The sequence below is a fragment of the Falco biarmicus genome, chromosome 5 (genome assembly GCF_023638135.1).
Source record: "Falco biarmicus isolate bFalBia1 chromosome 5, bFalBia1.pri, whole genome shotgun sequence".
Taxonomy (NCBI): domain Eukaryota; kingdom Metazoa; phylum Chordata; class Aves; order Falconiformes; family Falconidae; genus Falco; species Falco biarmicus.
Window position 1 is genome coordinate 59715168 of NC_079292.1, and position 22637 is coordinate 59737804.

The 22637-nt window shown below is 38.0% G+C and overlaps 1 protein-coding gene across 2 annotated transcripts in view; it reads left to right on the forward strand.

Moving 5' to 3' along the window:
* Positions 1-22637, forward strand: part of LARGE1 (LARGE xylosyl- and glucuronyltransferase 1) — a 287256-nt gene that overhangs the window by 76609 nt on the left and 188010 nt on the right. For both annotated transcript variants that reach the window (XR_008822038.1, XM_056340051.1), the window contains exon 3: positions 11710-11896. Coding sequence is in view for 1 of the 2 variants with exons in the window: in XM_056340051.1 (XP_056196026.1) it covers positions 11791-11896 (106 nt within the window). In the remaining variant the exon portion in view is untranslated. The remainder of the gene's footprint in view (positions 1-11709; positions 11897-22637) is intronic.

Below are 22637 nucleotides of genomic sequence, written 5' to 3' on the forward strand. Positions count from 1 at the left end.
TGCATTATGTCCTATATTTTTGTATCTCCTAGGTACAAAAAAAGTTTTCAAAGGTTGTATTTTTAGAATTGTGCTAGAATTTTCAGTCGTCATGTTGTCATACTGTCTTACTGACAGTTCCCCATAAGCAACTGAGAAAATTCTTCTGCATAAAATGCGGTGATCTGTAGTGATTATTGCTATCTGTTGCAATACATACTGCAGTATATCTTTTTGGTGAAACATTAGCCTTGGGGTCAGTATCATGATCCTGGTCTCTACTGGTATAACTGAATTGACCCCCTTCATTTTATGATCATTTTATCTACCGTGTACCTGTAGTTTACATGGCCTATAGATTCTAAATATTGTGTACCATGTGGTTATGATAAAAGATAATGCTAATGATGCAAGAACAGGCTAGGCCATCTGTGGATAACAAAATAGACATTATAGCAATGACATTTGTACTGCCAAGGGCATTGCCTCCAGAGAGCACATCCTGATCTGCAGGCCAAGAGGTGGAGAATGGCTGTCATTCACAACACTTGGCTCCTGTAGAGCACACTGGCTGCATCCATGTTGCGTAGCAGGCTTTGCTTAGATCACAAGACTTTGTTATTTTTCTTTCTTCGTATGATTCAGAAAACCTGCCAGAGTTCACCCAATCATGACATGATGCAAAGGGTATATGTTGTATTTTTTGAGGCACTGCATGTCAGTGCCTGAAGGCAGCCACCCTGCTGGGGGATTGTATAGTGCACAGGCAGCAAGCTCATCCACGCTGTCTGTAGGGAATGGTCCCTGTAGTGAATCTTCTTCAAAACTTCCCCTGATTCTGTGTCAGAAAGACCTAGCTGGCTCACCCTGAGGGAAAGCCCAGGAGCCAAGGTATGTGTGGAGAACCATAGCAGATCACAGATCTGGAACAAGCAAAAGAACAAAGTTACTTAACAGTATTGGTAGACATGGAGTTTTTTTAACTACAGCTTCATTGGGTAGACTGAATATCTTTTCTTTAAAATACAGTTGAAATGTGTTATTTTGTCTTTGATGTCAGTTGACGTTACATTTATATATGTATGTTTGTATGTATGTGTTTATTTAAAGACATATTTAAGGATCTTTCAGTTTAAACTACCATCAAGGTGTGATGTGCAGAATTATTGCAGAAAGAAGTCTTCAGTATAGAAAGCTCAGGTGTTTTTCAGAATTCCCTGCAAAAGGTGGGTATATTTATAATATGACTTTCAGACATTCCTACTTGGTTGTCTCATGGTGAAGTACTTCCATCCAGTTGACAACAGCCTCAGACCAGTGAGTGAGGAACTCCTTCACCTTAGTTCTTCTCTTGAGACTTACCCAGCCTTTCTCCTACTCTCAGAAGACCCATTGTTGAAGTTACCAGAGGTTAGCTTTGCTTCTGCTCTGGATTTATATTAATGACTGCCAGTACAACACAGAAGGAGTCAAATTGTCGTAAAAGGTATTAGAATGTAGGAGCAGAGTTAGGAAAGACAGTCAGAGATGTTCTTCCTTTCTTTCCCTCCCCTCATCTCAAACACAATCCGGTGCAAAGCATGCTTTTGTATTATATGACATGCCCATGACTGCACAGTCCTCTGCATCCTTTGATGATCCTCATCATCATCATTATCCTCTATTCCTTTTGTTAGAAAAGATCTGGCAACCTCCCCTCTGCTCTGAAAATGATGAAGTATAATAAAATTTAAAGTGGAACTGTTAATTATGTGCATGTGAATAAGGTCATTCATTTTGGTATATTCATTTCTTTTACAAGGGGCTTGCTAAATATTTTATATTTATTATTTCTTCACCTTCATCTAATTGGAGAATTATAGGAACTTCAGAGAACAATGATGATAATGAGATCAGGTAGAGATTACAAAGACTGAAGTTCTCATGCAGAGGAACAATGAAATGTTCACTGAAAATTACTGCAATTTGAGGAAATGGAGAGAACGTAGAAAGCCTTACCCCACTGCCCTTTTTCTCTAGGCAGACCACCCTGCCTCAGATGATAGTTTTTAAATGAAGAGTAAAGAGCTATCCAAATTAAAGATTGGTTTGAAAGAAAAGTATTCAACCTGCTTTGTGCAGAGGATTGGAGTAGCTGACCTCCAAAGGAACGTTCCAGCCTAAACTATTCTATGATTCTATTGAAATGCTAACTGCACACATGGAAAATTTGGATTCTTTAGTAAGTGCTTTTGCCAGTGTCTCTTCTTGAGTCTAGTTATTCTATAGCTTTGTTCGGCTTTGATAACACCTTTCGTACTCCTTTTGTAATTGCATTAAATGGTCATGCCATTCTTGTCTAATACCTGCATTAATCTGTGTAGTGCCAAATAAGAAGGCATGAGAAATCTGTATTTAGAAATTCCAGCTTATCAAGCCCTTTTCCAGTGTTCCATTGTTGAAGAATAGCCCTATGTGAAATAACCTAAACCCACAGCTGTCTTCCACACTAAGAAAAGTGCCTGACAAGTTATTTTGCAAGAGCTTAGCTTCTACGTCAGGTAAAAAGGAGGAGTATGGGGGGAAAGCACCTTTTCCGTCAGCCTGTATAGAACCCACTCAGCCCTGGGAAAGCCTAGGGAAATGGATAGTCCTTGTAGCCTACCTGGATGGTATAATATTTAAGAACGAATAAATACTGGACCTTGTCATACGGGGATTTAAGCAGGAAACTTACTAAAAAAATAGCTCAGAACTTATGGTGCTATTTTGTCCTGTAGTAGCATCAAAGAACTATTGAGAATATATAATGTGCTTAGTAAAGTACCACTGTAATCGTAGCGAAGGATTTTCTTCTGCTTTCAATCATGGTCATATGTATATATATCTAAAATGCTTTTTTCCTGTTTGCCTATTCCTTGATTATTCAAATATGAAATTCTTGAAATTTTCATTACATCATTTGTTTTATTTTTATATATATATTTGATAGCAACATTTGTAGGTTTAGTAATATTTAAGCAGTATGTAGTGATGAGGTGAGAACTTTGCTGCTTCTATGAAAAATCCATCTTCTTGTCCATTAATTATGAGAGACTTAGTTCATATTTGTTGTGAATTGATGCAGGCTGAATTGACCTTAGTAAAGCTGTATTGATTTATACTAGCTAAAAGTTTAACCTGGGATTCTCTGTGTGTTTCAGTAAAATTATGTGCATTATTACTCATGCATAGTGGAGTAGATGTTAGTTGGAATTTTCGAGGATTTAAATTGAATGGCCACTGTATATTTATGACTGTGTACAAAACTGCAGAGTCACAGAATCATGGATGAGTTTGGAAGGGACCTGTGGAGACCATCTAGTTCAAGCCTCTGCTCAAAGCAAGGTCAACTAAAGTAGGTTGCTCAGGGCCATGTCCAGTTGGGTTTTGACTGTTTCCAAGGATGAAGGCTCTACAACCTCTCTGGCTGTGTCCTTGCACTGGGGAACCCAGACCTGGACACAACACTATAGATGTTTCTCACTAGTGATGAGCAGAGGGGGAGGATCCCAAGGAGAGCTTTGTGCATTTCTACAGCTCTCACATATAGGACATTTCTTCCTCCTTGCCTTCTTGGTTAGTCCTTCCTAAAAAGCCTGTATCTGGAGGTGTTTAAAAAACATGTACATGTGGAGCTTAGTGACATAGTTTAGTGATGGACTTGGCAGTCATGGGGTAACTGTTGGACTTGCTGATCTCAAAGGTCATTTCAAACCTAAATGATTCTATTATTCTATGATCCATTACCTGATTGCTGCAGGCAGGTATCTCCTGTCCACATCACTCAACATTCTTTGCTTGCTGGCCCAATCCACCACTTTCTCATTTGTTGGTGGGTTTTTATCTCCCTCGTTGTTACTCACAATTTAATTCCTCAGCAGTTTGGCCCCAGCCTATTGGAAAAGACACTTTTGCCTCATGTGGTCAGATGGATCCTGTCTCTTGTTAGTGGTTCTCCATTCTCGGTTTGTCCCATGGTTGTAAAATCAAAACGTATCTTGTCAATACCAGCTGGGCAACCAATTTTTGACCCACAGGATTCATTTTCTCCTCCACAACTCTTTCCTCCTCATGGTCAGGATTGAGGAAAGAGCCACCTGGGCCCGCCCATCTCTCTCTCTTTCTCTCTCTCTCTCTTTTTTTTTTTTTTAATGTGATACAAGTATTTCATAGAGAGCAATGTGCAAGTACAATGACAACTTCCATTTCCATCTGACAAATAAGTAGCTGCTATAAGTGTGGTACAAGTCCCCATGTAAAACTAACTTGTAGTTTGAGATCTGTGCAGTAAAATAAAGGGTTCTTTTTATTTTTTCTTTTCTTTTTTTATTTTATTTTTTATTAATAATAGGACTTCACTTCATAGAGGGACATGGATTCTTTTGTCAGGAAAGAACACTTCAAACAATAAGTGTTTTCTCCTGGGCATAACGTTCTTATGAATCTTTAATCAATTGCCTTGTTAGAGCAGCTTCATATGTAGACGATTCTAATGAAGGCAAACACTGCTTTTGAATAAGCATCTGAGAACTTCAGCTGAGAAGCAAAGTATTGCCATCAAAATTCTTGAGGTGTTATGTATGGTGCATGGAGCACCCTACTTCTGATTTAAAAAACATTTTGTTTTCTATATGGTCACATGCACACGATACCCAAGAAAGGGAATTAACGAATGAAAAACTGGACAAACCCGTAACTCCTCAGTATTTGATTATGAAGGAGATCGATGCCCTGGTATAGAGGCAGGGAGAGCAATGATGCATCAATATATTGATGTTTTCTTCTAGCCAAGAACAGGTAGCATGTTGCTTTTTCTTTTTCATCCTGCCGTTATTTCAGGTGGAAAGGCCTGGATTTGGAAAGATGTGAAGCTCTGTCCTTGTTTTTTGAGTCTGAAATTCAGATATGTAATAATGCTGTGCTCTGAGTGTAAACCATGATCCTGGACCACAATTGTTTTACTGTTGAAAGATTATTTATCACAGTTATTGTTGCTGGTTGGCCATGATCTCTAGTACATGTATAATACAATGACATTGGGAACTCAAATTCTGAAGTATTCTTAATCTGTATATACAGTATGTTGTTAGATTTCTGCCATATACAAACAGAGTCAGGATCTGTTTTGTATGTTTCACTTTCTTTGAAATTTACTGAGTCCTGACATAAACTGGGGAATGAGGAAATACTGATGCTGCATGCCCATATAGGTGAGGCGGTAAAGCAGAGTTTGGACAACTCATTTTAAAAACAGGTCAGTAACTGCTTTTAAAATAAGGGTCATTCTTGAGTTACAAATGAAATGTGAATAACAGGCAAGATTGATCTTTCTGTCATGACTGTGTTTTGTTGCTGCTGTTTCTTCTCAACTGATAGATTTTTTTTTCCCATTACATTAACAGTGACATCTTAGCAGAGGCATAGGAGAAAAGGGTCTTATCCTGTTGATCTTAAATTGTGTTATTCCTTGATAATTTTTAAAGTTGCAGGCTTTCCTTCTTTTGAGCAAACTAGGCTTGAAAGGAAAAAGCAATGCCATTAAAAATGCCTGTGTAAATACATCTATATGTACATATATATAAAGGAATACATGGGAATGAAAAAGGAAAAATGTGGAAGTATTATTTATTTACTTCTCTCTGTGAGCTACTGTCAGAATGGATCCTCGTTTCTGTAGTGGTGTTGCTTACAGCTGGAACCTTCTAGAAAACTTTGATTAACAGGATAGTAATAGAATTTTCCCTAAGCCAAGACACATACTGAGGGAAGATAGAAAAGAAGGTGTCAATCCTGTGTGCCCTTGGAGCAGTTAGCACAGTTCCAAGGCTGAACTCATTTGTGCTGTCAACTTATCAGCTATTTTCTCTCTTACGGATAGGACTATTTTCTTGTAACTAGTTGAGAAGGAGTAAATTTGGTAGCATTTGGAAAGTGTGCTGTAATCTGTTCCTTTTAAAGTGGCTTCACAGAACTTCTGAGGTAGTTGCCTAAACTCCCGAATTACCAAACTGATGTAGTGTTCAACTATATGTTAAACAAGAATGTGCACAAAGTTTAGGTCAAGCTGACCCACCCTCTCAAGTCCTCAAAACTGATGAATGAAAGGACTTCTAATCAGGGGAGTTAACCTTGGGAAACAAAGAACAGATAAGGGTAAATTATGCAGAAAGAAGCTTCCAAGTGAGAAAGTGCTGGTTGAAAGAGGAGACAAGCTGATAAGGTGTCACAATCCGCAAAGAAGTGGTTGAAAGTAGGAAAACGGTAATTGTGGTAATGGGAGATCATGACCTCCAACTCAAATAGACCCCATAAAAGAGGGCAACCCCGTGCTGAAGCATGTGTAGTTGGTAAAAAACTGCAGCAGTGCTGTCTGAGGATGCACACTAACTCGCATTACAAGCGAGAAACTTGTAGCCACACCGGTACGTGAATGAAAATGGATATGTAATATACTATGAATATGCAAGTACTCTACTGTACGTAATGTTTACCCTCGAGTAACTTGGTGTGCATGTTAGGAGGGAAGATCCCCCATGCACCCACTGCTGCAATGAACCCATGCCAGCTTTCTAAACTATCATTTGGATTGGGGAGTTTTCCTGGTTATGATTTTCTGTAGCAAGGTGGATGCTGAGTCTAAGTTTACTTCAAATCCTTCTTTAAATTCATAATACCATAGGATTAAGAAGTCTGATTCAGGGGAAGGATCTCCACTGCCATGAAAATTCAGTTTGGGAGCAAAGGGAGCCTTAGATTTGTTTCTGTACCATGTTCTTCCATGTGGGAGAAGAAGAGGTTGATGAGAGAGGAGATGGCATTTTCCTTCAAAATGCTATTTCTGTTCTAAGAACTTGAGAAGCGGAGTATGTTAACAAAGGGATATTTATTTAAATAAAGATTTACTATTTATTTCTTTCATAATGTTGGGTTTATTCCACACTCTGCCTTTACGTTACCAATTTTTTATCTAATATGACAAAAATCCGTCACATGACAGCCAACTTCCATAATTGGAAGACCACAAAGCTACAAGATAAAAAACTATCAAGGAGTAAACTCTATAACCCCACATCAGCAACATTTTAAAGAAAAACAGGAAAATGCTGGTTAAGATACTGCTGGGGTTTTTAAGGTTATTTATATTTTGAGTCTGGCAAAAAGCTGTGAAGAATCTCTTGTGAGGGATGGATGCTACATTGACACAGAGCCAAGGGAAAAGCTTTACGGCAGAAATTGTTCATTGACTTTCTGACTGCAAGAGTGGAAAAGCAGAAAGAATTAGATAACATTAATTCAAGAAACACGGCAAAGGCAAGGCACGGGATTGGTTTATAAACAGCTTTAACTACGTATTTATTTCAGTGGCTCTGAAAACAAACAAAAGATTACTGGGATAAGATTAACTGTAACAAATGCAAGGAAATGCATGAAGCGGTTGGAAAAGCTTTTTATAGTAGAGCAGTTAAATCTAGTTAATTGTGTTTGATTTTTGTTTTCATAATTACTTCCATTGTTCCTCTGAACTCCTGCTGAATGTCTGACACAGTCGAGCTGTCATGCCATAATTAAAAAAATAAATGAATAGAAACTGAATACCAATGTGATTAGTGTTGTGTTACATACTTTAATGTATGTGCTACTTATACGGGTTGAGAGCTGCTTCACACTTAGCTGAGGAGATAATCCTTGATTTAAAACAAAGCAACCACTCTGATAAAGTAATGTAGTTAGTGGAAGCACTGACCCTATGTGAAAGTAACAAAAGTCATTCCATTCACTGTTTCCATATGGTAAGAAGGTAATGAGTAAGTCTTTGTAATGAGAAACCCAATTTATTTTAATGCCCACTGTGACCCACCATACAGGTATTGTCCAAGCTAGCAGCCTTTTGTAGCACCATTAGTAGTAATCGCGGATGAGCTGGGCTGTGGTTGCTGTATTAATGTCTGTTGATCTGTACATGTGCCACAGGTTTTATAAATCTTGAACTGGGCATATTGTAGAAGTGTAGAGCACCTGACTTACTGAGAGCAAGCCATACATGCATTATATGCACACTGCTAACTTTTTTGGATATTACTTAATCAGATTTTTAAGATTAATGACATAATGCTTTTGGAGCACATTCAATACATTAAAAATTGAAGACAAAGGTAGAAGAATATCATGAAATGCATGCACCTTTTCTGTGTCTGTGGCACAGGCAGAAAATCTGATTGTGTCTGGAGGAGTGAAGCTGAGAATATGTTTCAAACTGCAAACCCCTTACCAGAAACTCTCCCAACCATTCCTTTTCACTCTGAGGCTAATTTTGATCTCCCTTGATTTTGAGATAAACCCAATAAAGATGCCTAAAGTTGCAGATGTTCATTGCGGCTCAGTTAGGTGTATCTGAAAATACAAATATTGGGTTACAGATAAAGAGGAGCCACTGGCTATTTTTTTGAGTGTTGTACCTAGATCCTGTGCTTAAATTGGCCAGTTACTTCCTAATAATTTTTATTTTCTTTGAACATATTTCATGCTCTGTACTTCTAAGTACAGGTGTTTAGTTAGCACAGCTGTTCAGACTGAAAGCTATCAGGAGGAAGTGAACCATCTTACAGTACTTGTTATTACTGAAAAGATGAATATAGCTAGTAGTCACATCTATAGCTTCATTTTTAGCCTGTGAAATTGCTTTCTAGGACCTTTTAGGCAGGTGACAGTCTAATTCAATAGGACTATGGCTTGAGTACCAGTGGATGCTGTAGGAGAAGTCTGAAAGTCAATGGCAAGCCCATACTGCAGAAATCTGCGCAGTGCTACTGTGTTCTGTGCGCAGCCTTTCCTCCAGCCAGTGTTGTCAGTCATGTTCCTTTCATGATGGATGTCGCTCTGACACCTGTTGAATTGAATGGAAAAAAAAAATCAAAAGAACTGCAATATCTTCTTTCCGTTTATTTGACAATGGTATGTTAAGTAAAATTCTTTATGAGTAAAACCAATAACAAATACATGATTGACTCCAAAGCTTTTCCTTTAAGCTAAACATCTTCATTACCATTCATGGGCATTTTATACAATTTCTTGTGTAGGGTTTGCACATGATGCATTGTCTAGTTTGGAAAAAAATACTTCGCAGGTGTGGTGACTTTATACACTGAAAATGAATATTTAAGACTCAAGGGAAGCTGTTCACAACTTTGGGGAGGTGGGGATGTAATACCTCAGCATTTCCTAAGGTGATCTATCGCAAGCTGACTTGTCTGTCTAGCGTTTTCCCCAAATGTCTTCCTAGTTAGATAAAGGATCTGCATGAATATGCAGAATTATTTGGCTGTTTTGTCTGAACGATTACAATTTATAGAAAACTGGATTTGCCACATTCTTAGATTCCCTTTGTAGCAGAATTGGGAGTTCAATGTTTCTGCAATACTTTCTTAATTTGTTGGGGTATTTTACATTCGTGGGGCAGGAAAGATGGATTTCATCCTCCATGTTGACCTATTCAGAGATTTAATTTGCATGGATATTTAAAGAATATATATGAAAATCTGAATTATTTCTTAAATATGCAGCCCCAGGTTGAACTGATCTGCTACCAGCACTATAACCCCAAGCTGCAGAGTCTAGGTGCCATCCCAAAAACTTGCATCAGTGTGACAGTATGATGTCAGAAACATGTGGTGTTGACTCTTACTTTGCTACCTGTGGGTTTTACAGGTGTCATTGATAGGAACAGTATGTATCCAGAGCATGCTGCATTACAAGATGTGGCTATTTGAAAATGACCCCTGCTTGTGAGTTTATTTTTGCAAAAATTTATTTTTCCATGCACAGATTGATGTCAATGAGGCACACCAGATGTTAAAGGAAGAAGCATAAATTCTGTCTTAAAGTAATTCTTTGCACATTACAGTATACACATATATAGCAAGAGTAAAACACAGAAGCCAGAAAAATTGCTTTTTTCAAGTAGGCTTGTAAAGGACTCTTTTCAAAGTAGTTGTACAAGCTATGTGATGTAAGGAAAAGAAATGAAATGTAACAGTTATCCAAATGCAGTGAATAAAGATAAGAATTCTCCACAATGTATCTACTAAATGTGTGTGTGTGTCTAACACTGACTCTCATACCACAGTTATTAAGTCTACTATATATTAATATTAATTAATTATATTAAGTCTAAAATAATAACATATTTATAATATAAATAAATATTATATATAATATATAAAATGTATAAAATTTATATTACATTAGTATAAGTCCATATGTTTTGTGCAAAATCTCTGTGTTGAAGCATTCGTTGCCTTGAAAAGCAGACACAGTGGAATGCTTTTTGTACTGGCTCTGGACAAATTGTAGTCCCATTTTATCAGTTCCAAGGTCAGAGTACTATCATGGCTCTTAAACTGTAGTGTAGTAAAGTGGGCTCTATTGAATGTTTAAGGAACACTTCTAAGTTTGCCTGAGCACTGCAGCTAGGTAACTCCAGCAGCAGAGTTCTTTGTCTGAACCCATTTCTCTTGTCTAGAGTTCTCATTTTTGTTGTAATTTGATTTCAGAATTGACTTTCACTGCAATATAAGTGAAGTTGTAGAGCTCAGATACATTTTGAAGACACACAGTAGCCATTATTAGTATGTCAGTGTAAAAATGCTTTAATTGCTTATTTCAGCTCTAGTGCTAGCTTAGCATAAGCCAAAGGGCACTGTTACTAAATACCTTGTGCTGCCAGTGTCTGTGTTTCTTTGTATGTCATTCTTGTAGACCAATGTGTTGTTTTTTTTTTAAATCAGGAAACATAAGCCCTTTCACACAAAACCTGAACTGGATTTGCATGGATTTAATACCTCCTTTTCCTTCTCCAGCTTCTCTAGTCTAACACTAGCCTTTCTATCTTTTTCTAAAAAAACCCACCAAATTATGTGAAACATTTTTCTGTCCTGCATGCCTCTACTTGTGTGGGAATATTCGTTTTCTTGTGAATAAAAATCATTGGATCATTTTGCTGTTATTCCAGAAATATTTTAAACAAAATAAGATCAGAATTATTAATTTTTCTCATAAAAACAGTGGTACTCTCCAGAATCCTCTACTTTTCTCTTAGCATACAGTCTAAAGCTCCTGATACCCCCTTTTGTGACTAAGGAACCTTCCTTGCCCATTTTGCTCTTTCTCTTCTCCCCTATATATAGCAGTTCATCAGCATTGCTTTTTGATTAACAAAGTGGGTCATTTTAATAACATCCCTCTGCCCACAAACTTTACCTTTCATTTTTCAGTTCATTCTTGAGTTCATGACCACCTGCAGCCAGCTCATTGATTCACTGGTGCGACTTTTGCTCTTTGGGAGCAGGTGAAGATATATTGGTGGCTTTCTCTTATCTGCCCAGGGGTACCAGTACACATAGTCATCAAAGAACCCAGGGTTTTTGTACAGTAAAAGGTGGCAAAAAAAAAAATAATAAAGAGGATGTCTTTTTGTAAGATTAGCTTACTGTGTGTTTAGGTGATAGGATGTGTTTTATTCACTTACTGTCTTAGTCTGACTTCTAAAACTTTATGATTAAGTAGACATGGATAATTTTGAAAGCGGTACTGCTTTGCAATTGCTGTAACCCCATTTTTAGCCTTGTTCTTTTAACTCTTTAGGAACATTGGCATAGTCTACCTTTCTGTAGAGAGATAAGCTGATAAAATATTTTTTCCATTCCTTTTCAGGGAATAATATGTGGGAGGCTGTGGACTATTTGCTTCCGACATAGGAACAGCACTGAGTTGGGAATCTGTACTCCTGAGAGAATGCTGGGAATCTGCAGAGGGCGACGGAAATTCCTGGCTGCCTCTCTGACCGTCCTTTTTGTCCCAGCCATTACGTGGATTTATCTGTTTGCTGGGAGTTTTGAAGGTAGGAGGGGAATAATGGCTGGGGGTGGGATGTTGAATGATTTGTATCAGAGCAGATAAATGCAGATCAGTCATTGTTGATTTAATTTAAATAAATCTAGTTTGGCTTGCATAGGAAATATTTCCCAAGGTGCAGGTTTCAACAAATGGCCTTCCTTACCTTATTCTCACTGCTGAGGAGGAGGTAGTTGCTGGTTATTTGATTTTCTTCTCACCTTTGAACTTGCAGAAAGTGCAAGGAAAAATCCCCACCTTACTGATTTCTTCTCTGTATTTTCTGATTTTTTAAAAGTTGATTTATCCTATGCCCTGTAAGATTTTACTTTTCATTAAAATTAACGTGTCATTTCAGATCTGCTCTTAATATTACTTAAAAGTGTTCCGAAAGGCCATATATATTCTGGGCACGGTTTACAGAACTCTTAGTCTAACCTGTGTGTTAGACCTTATATGTATGGATGACATGGGCCACTGAGTCTGATTTTGGGACACAAAGCAGGAAGTGTGTCTAGCTATGAGAGCACAGAGGGCCTGGTGTACAAATGAGGGAAATGTGTGTCTGGCGTGGTTCTTTGCACAGGGGGCTCTGCTAGGTCATGGTCACATAGCTGCAGGCTTTCTCTTGCCCTCGGGTCCAGTGTGCTGCTGCTCAGTGGTATGTAGTTTGCAGAGTGTCGGACAGCAGTGGGACACTGCTCTATGAGGTATAAATGTAAAGAATTCTGGGAAATGTTTTATAGGACTCTGATTTAGTTATATAAATGCCTACATGGCCAAAACCTGTGAACACATGAGGCTCTTGCCTTTGTGTGAAGATTATTAGTTCTGGCCACTGACTATGCTTATTGTGCCAGGAGGCTGAATAAAGAAAGTCAATGAATACCTATGTAAAATCCCTTTATATAAAATCAGTTAGAATCCATATCCTTCAGCGTGGTGATGTGTTGTTATAGCTGGATTATCTTTCTGCCCTCTTCTTTCTTCAGGTAGAGATCCTCAAGTTTGTAGGTACATTGACTTGCAACTATATGACTAGCGCTTTTTGTAATCAGACTTGGAATAATCAGCACTTAGGCTTTTAAATTGTCTACCTGACGAACTTTTTCCTGCCTTTAAAGGGGTTCAGCAGTTATAGTTCAGTCAGGTGAGGTGAGAAGATGCTGGATCTCCTATTTTTTGTTAGTTTGTAGTTTGTGCCTTTTTGGGGTGGGATGGAACATTTTACGTTTGGCAATAGGTGTGTTATTTGGCAAGAGTAAAAAAAAACTATCCAGGCTTTGTAGTTATCTTAGTACAGGGAAAGGTGTTTTACCCTTTTAAAAACTGTTCAAAGACTAGTTTACAGTCTGATAATTTTAAAAAGGCATTGTTTAAAATGTCAAGCTCCTTTCATGTAACCTTGGCTGATGAATTTTGTGCTTTGCTTCAAAACAAAATTGTATTCCAAGTTAAATTGCAAGTGAGAACATGTAAAGATTTTCGCCGTGTATTAAATACATTTCTAAATTAGTTATGGGCCAGATACAAATATTTGGATATGCAAATTTATTTGGTTACTTAAAATTCTGCCTTAATGGGAAGTAACACTGTGAGCTCATTTTAGAATGCAACGCTTATGGGATTGCTGTTAAATTGGAAATATAAGGGGTGCTGGCTGCATACTTGAAAACTAATGTATTGGCAGGCAGGACAGTACTGATTTTGTTTGATTTTTAAAAGCTGAGCAAATGCAGGCCTCACCTTGTTACTTTTAGAATAATATTATGCTGCCTTGTCATAATGACTATTTTAATTGTGTCCACAATTGATAATGGCATGCTGCTTTAAGTTCCTCTGTGTATAGAATCCTTTGTTTTTACAGAGAGCTCAATACAAATCTTGAAATTGGCTGCTACATAGTATTTGAAGTGACTTCAAGCTCTCAGTGTGAATTAATCTGAAATGCAAACCAGGGAGCAAGGCCCATTACCTATTAAGAAGCCTTGCACTGGAAAAGGACTGGAAATTGTATAAAGTTAGTAATTCTTTTTGTTATGTTTCTGTTTCTGATTTCTTTTTATTTTACTTTTTGAGTGGGGCAAGATTTAATCTTTGTTGGTTAAAATACTTATTTAACCTAATAATAGCTAGCATTTTTCTTAACTTGTTGGTATTATGGGCAAAGAGTTAAAGCCATTTTGTCATTTTATCTCGTTTCTTGTTTTGTACTCCGGTTCATACAGTTTATTTATGTTTATACTTACTTATATTTATACTCTGTGTGTACTTGAGTACCAAATGTTCCACAAAAGCATTGTGTCTTGATTTGAAATCAGCTGGAGTGGAGAGTCGCCGCTTTCTTCTGGCACTAGTTTCTTTGGTTAATCATAGGCAGTACTAGAAATTTTCTTTTCAGTTCATCTGGTTTTAGACTCAAGTAAATGGTTCTTGTTCTACTTTTCTTCACTAAGTTGAAGACATTGTCAGTACCTGGTATCTTCTTAAACTCAATTATTCAGGGTGGAAGCAACGCCAGGAGTTCCCTGATTAAACTCCTGCTCAAATCAGGTAGTCTTTAGGGTCAGACAGGGTTTCTTAGGCCTTTATCCAGTTGTGCCTTGAAAACCTCCAAGGACAGGGACTACACAGCCTCCCTGGGCAATTTGTGCCGCTGCTTGACTGTCCTCAGGTGGAAAGAGTTTCGCCTTGTATCTAGTTTGAACCTCCCTTGCTTCAATTTACATCTGATGTCACTCATCCCCTCACCATGTATTTGCTGCGAAGAGCCTGGCTCAGTCTTCCTGCAATTTGCTTGTAGGTACTGGGAGGCTGCTGCTAAGTCCCACAGAGCCTTCTCCAGCCTGAACAAGCCCAGATGAAGCACTTCAGCCCCCTACAACCCAATAGAACTATGCTGAACTTCATCCATGTCATTCTTACATTTGGGGCCCCAAACTGGACAGTGTTCCAGATGTGGTCTAGTGAGTACCAAGTAAGGGGGAACAGTTACTTTCCTCAGTCTATTTGCTGTGCTCCTGTTGATACAGTCCAGGATGCCATTGGTCTTATCACTGTCCAGGCGTGCTGCTGGCTCACGTTAAATGTTTTTTCCACCAGGACTACAGGTCCTTCCCAGCAGGACTAGCCCACAGCCTGTGCCATTATGAAAGGGTTTGTCCTTCCCAGGTGTAGGGCTTTGCTTTGTTCATTCTTCCAGACTGTCTAGGTCAGGGGTCCTCAAACATTTTAAACAGGGGGCTGGCGCGCGGATGAAGTGGCAGGCAGTCGTCTGCAGCTGCTTGGTTTCCCGGTGGGGGTGGGGGCAGGGGGGGTCTGTAAATACCGGGGGGGTGGATTGAGGACCCTGGGGGGCTGTATCCGGCCTGCGGGCCATAGTTTGAGGACCCCGGTCTAGGTCCTCCTGGATGGCACCCTTGCCTGTGAGTTTGTTGACTGAAACCCCCAGGCTTGGTGTTATTTGCAGTCTTGATACAGGTGAGTTCTGATTTCTCCTTTGGGTCATTGATAAAAATATTAAAAAGGACGGGTAGCAGAGCAGACACTGAGGAACTCCACATGTAACTGACTTCCACACAGGGCATGAACAAGTAGCAGTCACCCTCTGAACCCAACATTCCAGCTAGTGTTTCACCCATCTAGTAGTCTACCCATATAGACTGTAAAATCCCAACTTGGATACAGGGTGGGAGACGATACTGAAAGCTGTGCTAAATCCAAGGGAGGTCGCATCTACTGGTCATCTCTTATTCACAGATCTAGTAATTCCATCACAGAAGGCAGTCAGGTTGGTCAAGTGTGATTTACCCTTGGTGACCCACGCTAATTATCCTGGATATGTTTCTGTTTGAAAGTACTTACATGTGGTAGTCAAATTGCTTCCCAGTCTTTTTATCACCAAGCTAAAAAGGCTGAGCTAGCTGAGTTGTCATAGCTATGTTGAGCTCTTTTTTGATATTGTTTTGCAGTTTTTTGTTTGTTTGTATGTTTCAGGGCTCTAGGCTCAATATCTCTCTTTGGTACTGATACCTGCAGTGCCATGTCTGAAAATTATGTGTTCTTGATGTAATTAGGAATTACATTGCTCATCCAGGTGTTTGTATCTAAGATCTTAAGTTATTCATTTGCCATAGCATGGCAGTGGGATCACAGTTAGAAACCCTTTATAAGCAATTTGTTAGTGAATCTGTAATACAAAATATGCCCTAATGTAGTCAATTCCCATGTTCTACTTTTTGAATAGTTTATACTTCTTCAGGACAGAATTTTGTTTCATTTAGGCTTTGTGTCTCTTGTCAGAAAGTACATTGCAGCCTGCTGCTTCACAGTTGTCACTCAGACACTGCCAGTAAGACCCTTCCCTTGGAATATTCATTGGAGGTGGCATTACCCAAGCTGTGACAGAAACAGCTACTAAAAGCCTCATTAATCATGTATAAATGTCTGTTAAGGTTATGAACTAGAATATTAAAGAGGATTTTGAATGTTGTATAGCCTTTGAACATACCTGGTTACTGTTGTTGTTTTTAATAATGCACAAGGACAGCATAATTTCAGTTATCAGTTACTTTAAATGAAAAAGCTAATTGTTCCAACATTCTGAAATTACATTCAAAAGGCAAGGTAATAGAGTAGGAAGGATGGAGTGCATTTAAAACAGGGAATAGGAAATAAATAATACATGATGAATTTTCATTAGAAATAAAATAGCAATTTCACTAACCAACAGTAGCTCCAGAAATAGCATCATTTTCCAAGCAATGTGCAGCAGTTTCCTATCTCCTTTACCATGAAGGTCATGTAAAATGGAGACTTGGAACTGTAATTTGACACATGCTCTCTAGATTACTGATTCATCAAAAAACCGTGTACCGTGGCTATGTGGCTTCAGCAGTTCCACAGTAACCTCCGTTTTGACAGGATGAAAATACAGTCAAGTTACCAATTTCTGCATAGTGGATCCACTTGAGGTTGAAAACCCTGAAGTGTCCGCGTAGGGCTCCTGTGTAGAACATACTTCACAGGAAAAGAAGATTCAATGATGTAACCTTAAGATGAAAACTTGGAGAAGTTGTGTGAGATCATGTATGAAGTCTGTGAGAGGGTGGGAAGTTGACTTTTTTTTTTTTTTTTTAACTGCCAGGGTAAGATTTGAAAAACAGATCCTGTTGTCTTTCCTGGGATTTGCTTTCCTTGATTGTCCTTTCACTCCAGTGTTGGCCAACTGTCATTCTCTGAAAGTACATTTTAGCCCAGATAGTCTGTAGAGACATGACTGAAACCAGGGTTGGGCAAACACCTCATAAAATACAATAAAGTAAAATGAAGGAAGCCTGCAAATATTCAGCTTAGTATTTAAATGGATTCACTTTGATGCTGTTTACACTCTTTTTGTGTATGCTTTCCATAAATATTCTAGTGAATATGTTAATTGGGAAGACTGTCTACAGAAACAATGAATATCCGGTTTTAATATTCATGGGAAGCAGATTTTGAAATCATATTTGTGAATACTTGAATCAGAAAACTGATTCTGGGAGTTCAGTTATATTCAGTTAAGTGTCAAAAGTTTATCACATGATCTATGTGCATGATGAAAACTGCCTGAATTTTTAATGTTTGCAGTAAGTTGCTCATAGGAAGAAGCAAGCAAATAATTAATTGCTAAAATGTCTATCAGACACTTGCAACTGATGGACAAACATCAGAAAATAATCCCTTCATAGACAATGTAATGAGGAAGGGCCAAAATCTGAACTTGCTTATTTCATTATTATTTGCTCAGTTTTCCTGAATTTTATCTGCTGTGTCTCTCAACAGGATTAAACAAGAAAACTTAATCCACTGTCCATTTAAAGTAGAAGTTTCAACCTCTGTATTGATCCTGTCTTTTAAACAAAGTTCTGAGAAAAGAGATCCTGAAAGGGTGTCTCTGCATATAATAAAATGTTATTGTGATGGGTGCTTGAACAGGTTTACAGGAGGTGTGTTTTAGTTGAGATCGGCTTCATAGCAACCCCATCATAAAAGCTGTTTCTGTGTACGTTCATATTCTGGAGTAAATGGTGGTGGTTTACTCCTCTTTTTTTTTTTTTTGGCCGGGACATATGCTGAGAATTTTCACTTAAACATCTCTATCTCAGCTGCAATCAAGATACCTTCTTAAGTGTGTGTGCAGTTTTTACTTGGGGATCCTACAAGAATAGAATCAGTCACAACACTAAAGACCTCAGGCTTATGCCAAGTTCTGTTGCTTTATTCTAGAAAACTTGCCTTTCTATGAAACCCTTGAGATCTGGATATACAGAGTACTGACAAAGTTTGGTTGAAGTATGCTTTTACCAGAAGGTCCCTGCTGTGAAAGCAAGAGTCCGGTTCTCTGCTCATCATCTTTAGCTTGCAAGTCAGAATCCCCAAAATTAGATTTTGTTTTACAGACGTGAGAACCTTTATCTGTCATCTAAGAAAATAACATCAACAAGTGTATATGAAAGAATAAGAGCATTTTACTTGCCATTATATAAAGAAATAGTCTGCTTGTGAGCAGCAACTGGAAATTTGAAGTAGTTTCTGTGGCAAAATAAGACTGGCTTTAGGCAAAGAGTGTAAGCCACAGTACAGTATGTTCCTGAGAAGCTTTTGGAGGTCACACTGTGGAGTTAGTGAGGACCATGGTGACTTCTTCTCCACCACTCTTGCAATTAAACTATATACTATAGGGTGCTGCAATACAATTTTATCCTTAACTAATAAGGTCCACTGAATAGCTCAACACCGAAATACCAGTATCAGTGCTGTTTCTTCCTTAGCCTGTCAGGAATCCACATCCTCAACCCAGTGTATTATCATCTCAGGCAATGCCATGAATCTTGCAGTGGCCACTTCTTCTTTCAGTGTGTTGTCCCAAATGAAAGCAAGCCCACATTGCTCTCTGAATTCCACCATAGGACACACATGTTCTCTTTTGCTTATTCTTTCATAAAAGTAAAGTAAGCTGTAGGGTTTACCTTCTTTCCTCTCTATACATCTCTTTATTGGATGGAGTATCTACCAGTTTTCTCTTGGCATTCTTTTTCTGGTCAGTTCTTAAGTTGGCATTTCTGGCAGAAACATAAAGGTCAGAATGAAAAGGAACTCTTTGAGCAGGAATAAGTTGCCAGCTTCTTCAGAACAGTAGCTTACCCTGAATATAATCTGTGGGAATTCTCAAGGTTTTTGTTTCATCAGTGTCTTCCTCATTCTTTGAGCAAAACTTTGGGAAAAATGCTGTCTGTAAAAGCTGCATTACACGAAGGTGAGCAAATTCCTTCGAAGAAGAAGGGACATCTGGATGCCTAAATTGTGCTAGGGCTGCATGGGAGACTTACCAGTAAAAGAGCTATTTCCTGATTATTCCTCGTTCCTTGTTTCAGAGATAGGTATTTACTAACTTCATAGTCAAAATATGCTTTTCGGCAGAAAAACAAAAGCAAGATGAGTTTAAATCTCTTGGTTTGTTGGTTTTTTTAAAAAAGTCAAACCCCTAAGAAGTAGTACTTGGCTTTTTGAAACAAAATGTGCAGTTTATAAGTACACCAGACCTTTGAGTGCTGGAACTAATGTAGCCTGACTTGCTGTGATCGATGTCATGCAGCTGATTGATGTTGAAGTTGCTTTTCCTACAATTAGGGCATTTACAAAGTCTAGCTCCCATATGGGTCTCCTGGTACCTAAATAAATCTTGAGTTCATGCTGCAGTGTATTTCTCAGTGGTAAAATGTGTAGCATCTCTCATCTTTCTGTGTGTGTTCCTGACAATTGTAGAAGCTTCATTACCTCTGACTTCCTTCCCTCTAACAAATTGATTTGAAATTAACCATTGAGCCTTGGGGACATGCAGGCAAGCAGGTCAACAAATATATACGTACAAGATGGAAAAAAAACCCAACCCTGAAATATAAATGTTTTAAAAGATTAAAATGAAAATTTTATATTTTGATTCTGGTGAGTGTTTCGGTTAACTCAGAACAATTAACAGGATATTTGAATTTTCTGGAGTTTCAATGTTTAAAATTTGTGGGTTTTTTTTTCAGATCAGTCTGAAATCAGAGTTTTTCTTTTAGACAGCATATTGCATCTGTAGTGTCTTCCAGTGCGCTTGAAACTCTTATTTTGAATATTTATTTAAATGTGTATAATACCAGAAGGAGAAAGAGTCAAGTTAAAAATAAATTCAAAGAAGTACTTCACACATTGTGTATGGTCATTCTTATGTTCTGCAGATAGTGCTCTGGGATGATTTAGGAAAAGCAACTGAGTGTGAAGGTTAATATCCTGGTATTGGATGGATGTGTTTTAGATATGCTTAGCTTAAGAATGCCAGTGTCTTCAACACATCACTTTATTCCCTCTTTACCCTTCTGAAATATTTTTTCAGAAAACCATTGAATTGTTCAGTTGAGTAGTTATTTCTCTCCCTGGAAGTTTTACCTCTGTTGTGTTGCTTTGCCTTCTGCAATTCTTGTTTTGCGACTTGAATCAAAGAGATTTTTTAAAATACATCCTTGGACAATTGAGTGAAATGCAGAACTAACTTCAAAAACATGGGCAGACAGCAGTCATCTTGGTTCACTCAACTTCATAGATACCAACAATGGGAGGAAAAGTTGATGACCTGGAGAATTATATGTTTTTAGCCGGAGATTCTCTTCTTCCAGTTCAACAAACAGTGTTCAAACCATTTGAGCTATCCTGCTGTAATAATTTTTTCTAACCTGTAGCATGACTGTCCTCCATAGTTCTGTGAAACATGAGTCAAAGTCCAGGATGTAAACATCAAGGCTTTAAACCTCTTCCCCCCACCCCACCCCCCTTTATAATTCTGTTTAGGTTTTTAATTGCTAAATGAGTTTGCAGAGATAAGTAATTATGGGGAAGAATGGAAAGTAGTGAAGTTAAAATTACAAAAAATGTTGGGTTCATCACATTTTCCTAACTTAAATTCACAATCTGTAACAGAATGTGCTTCTGTTTGGTACCTTGACTTAAATATATATATATTTAAAAGATAATAATTTATGGGCCTAGTTAAAATATTTTACTGTCTAAATAAAGTGTTTCATAATGAGATGCTTTTCCAGTGAGCTTGTAATAAGAGGTTTATACCTATTCTAAAGAAGAGATGTGTGACCTGCTCTCTGCATACTGATTCCTGAACTTCTGTGGATGCCCAGTGAAATCACCATCACCAGTGTGTAGTTTGACACCTGGAGTAGCTTAGAAGATTTAACACATAAAGGTTCTGGATTGGAAAACCCAAAATGTGTATCTACAACATAAACTGAAAATGTGATTCTAGTACAGTCAGACCAGCTTGTGTTTGTTGTAATTGAGTGAGCACAAGTACTATTGGGTGTAGAGATAGGCCACTATGAGAAGCAGAAGAAGCCTGGTCAGCTTGTACAGTTTTCTAAGCAGTGACACCTTCATCTTCAAAGTGATTATTGTTCTTCTTAAGCAGATTAAAACCAGTGTATCTATGGCTGTTGGTGCTGCAAAAGCATCTTTGTTTGGCTTTCTAGACACAGGATTGAGGTTGTCATGGTGTAGTTTAATATCAAAGAATGTTGCACAGCATTCATGTAATATATAGAGGATTATTTCTGGAGCTGAAATAAAACTATAGCTAGTAAGACAGAAGTATTCTTATATGCTGGAAGGTGCTTGAAGAAATTGCTGGAATAAAAAACATGAAAGAGCTATCTGTTTATTATGCTATTAAGGAGAGTAAAAAAAAAAAATATCCAAAAGAAGTTGTGTTCCTCCCCAGCGTTTTCTTCCTTTCCTATTTTTTCTATTTTATTGTTCAACTTTCCTTCTTTACATGTCAATACATCTCTCTTAAAGTAGTTGCAGCAGTCTTTTTTTAATTTGTAATTCAGAATGGAACTGGCAGACAGATTTGTAGATTCTCCTCAAAATCACACAGAACAGTTACTGACGTTTTGTTGTCTTGTGAAGATTTGTAGGTTGTTGCCATCAGAGGGGCTGTTAATGTTTCTAATCAATGTCTCTAATCCTTTGCATAGTGCAGGCTGTATTATATTTTAGAGCTGATACAGTAATGCTGGCTGGTAATTCCTGCATCAGACCCATGCCTTCTAGATACACCAAAGCTTTCTTCCTAGCTTTCTGAACTTGATTTTAAAGCTGGTGGAGGATTCTAGCACATACCTGAATAAATTATTCCACGTTGTTCAACAATACATGCTTTAATCCTTGTCCAGATTTTTCTGGCTTCAAGGTAGGAAGTGAAAGATGAGAAGTAAATGAGGAAAAAGAATAAAAAAGGATCATGTTAACAGGTTCATTTTCATGTAAAGTAAGTGATCATGGCTATGAGATATTGCAATACATAAAATGCACCGCAAGAAGTATCACCTTGAGAACTATAGATGAGAGTACTACAGTGCTATAGTTACCAAAACATATAGGTGTTTAAAGAAAAAAGATAATTACTAACTTTACCATAGCTAACAGAAACTAGTTACCAGGATGACCAGTTGCCATCCCAGGCCAGAAAAACTATTTCCCAAGCAGATTCTTTGTTTTGGGCTCCAGGTTACTGTACCTTTTCAGTTGTGAAAAATAACCGTTCAGAAAGGATCAAATCAAACACACTTTCAGCTGCAAGAAAAGAATGTTCGTTACATTTAAGAAACAATATTTATTTGAGCACTAATATGGCAACCAGTTATTCATGAGAT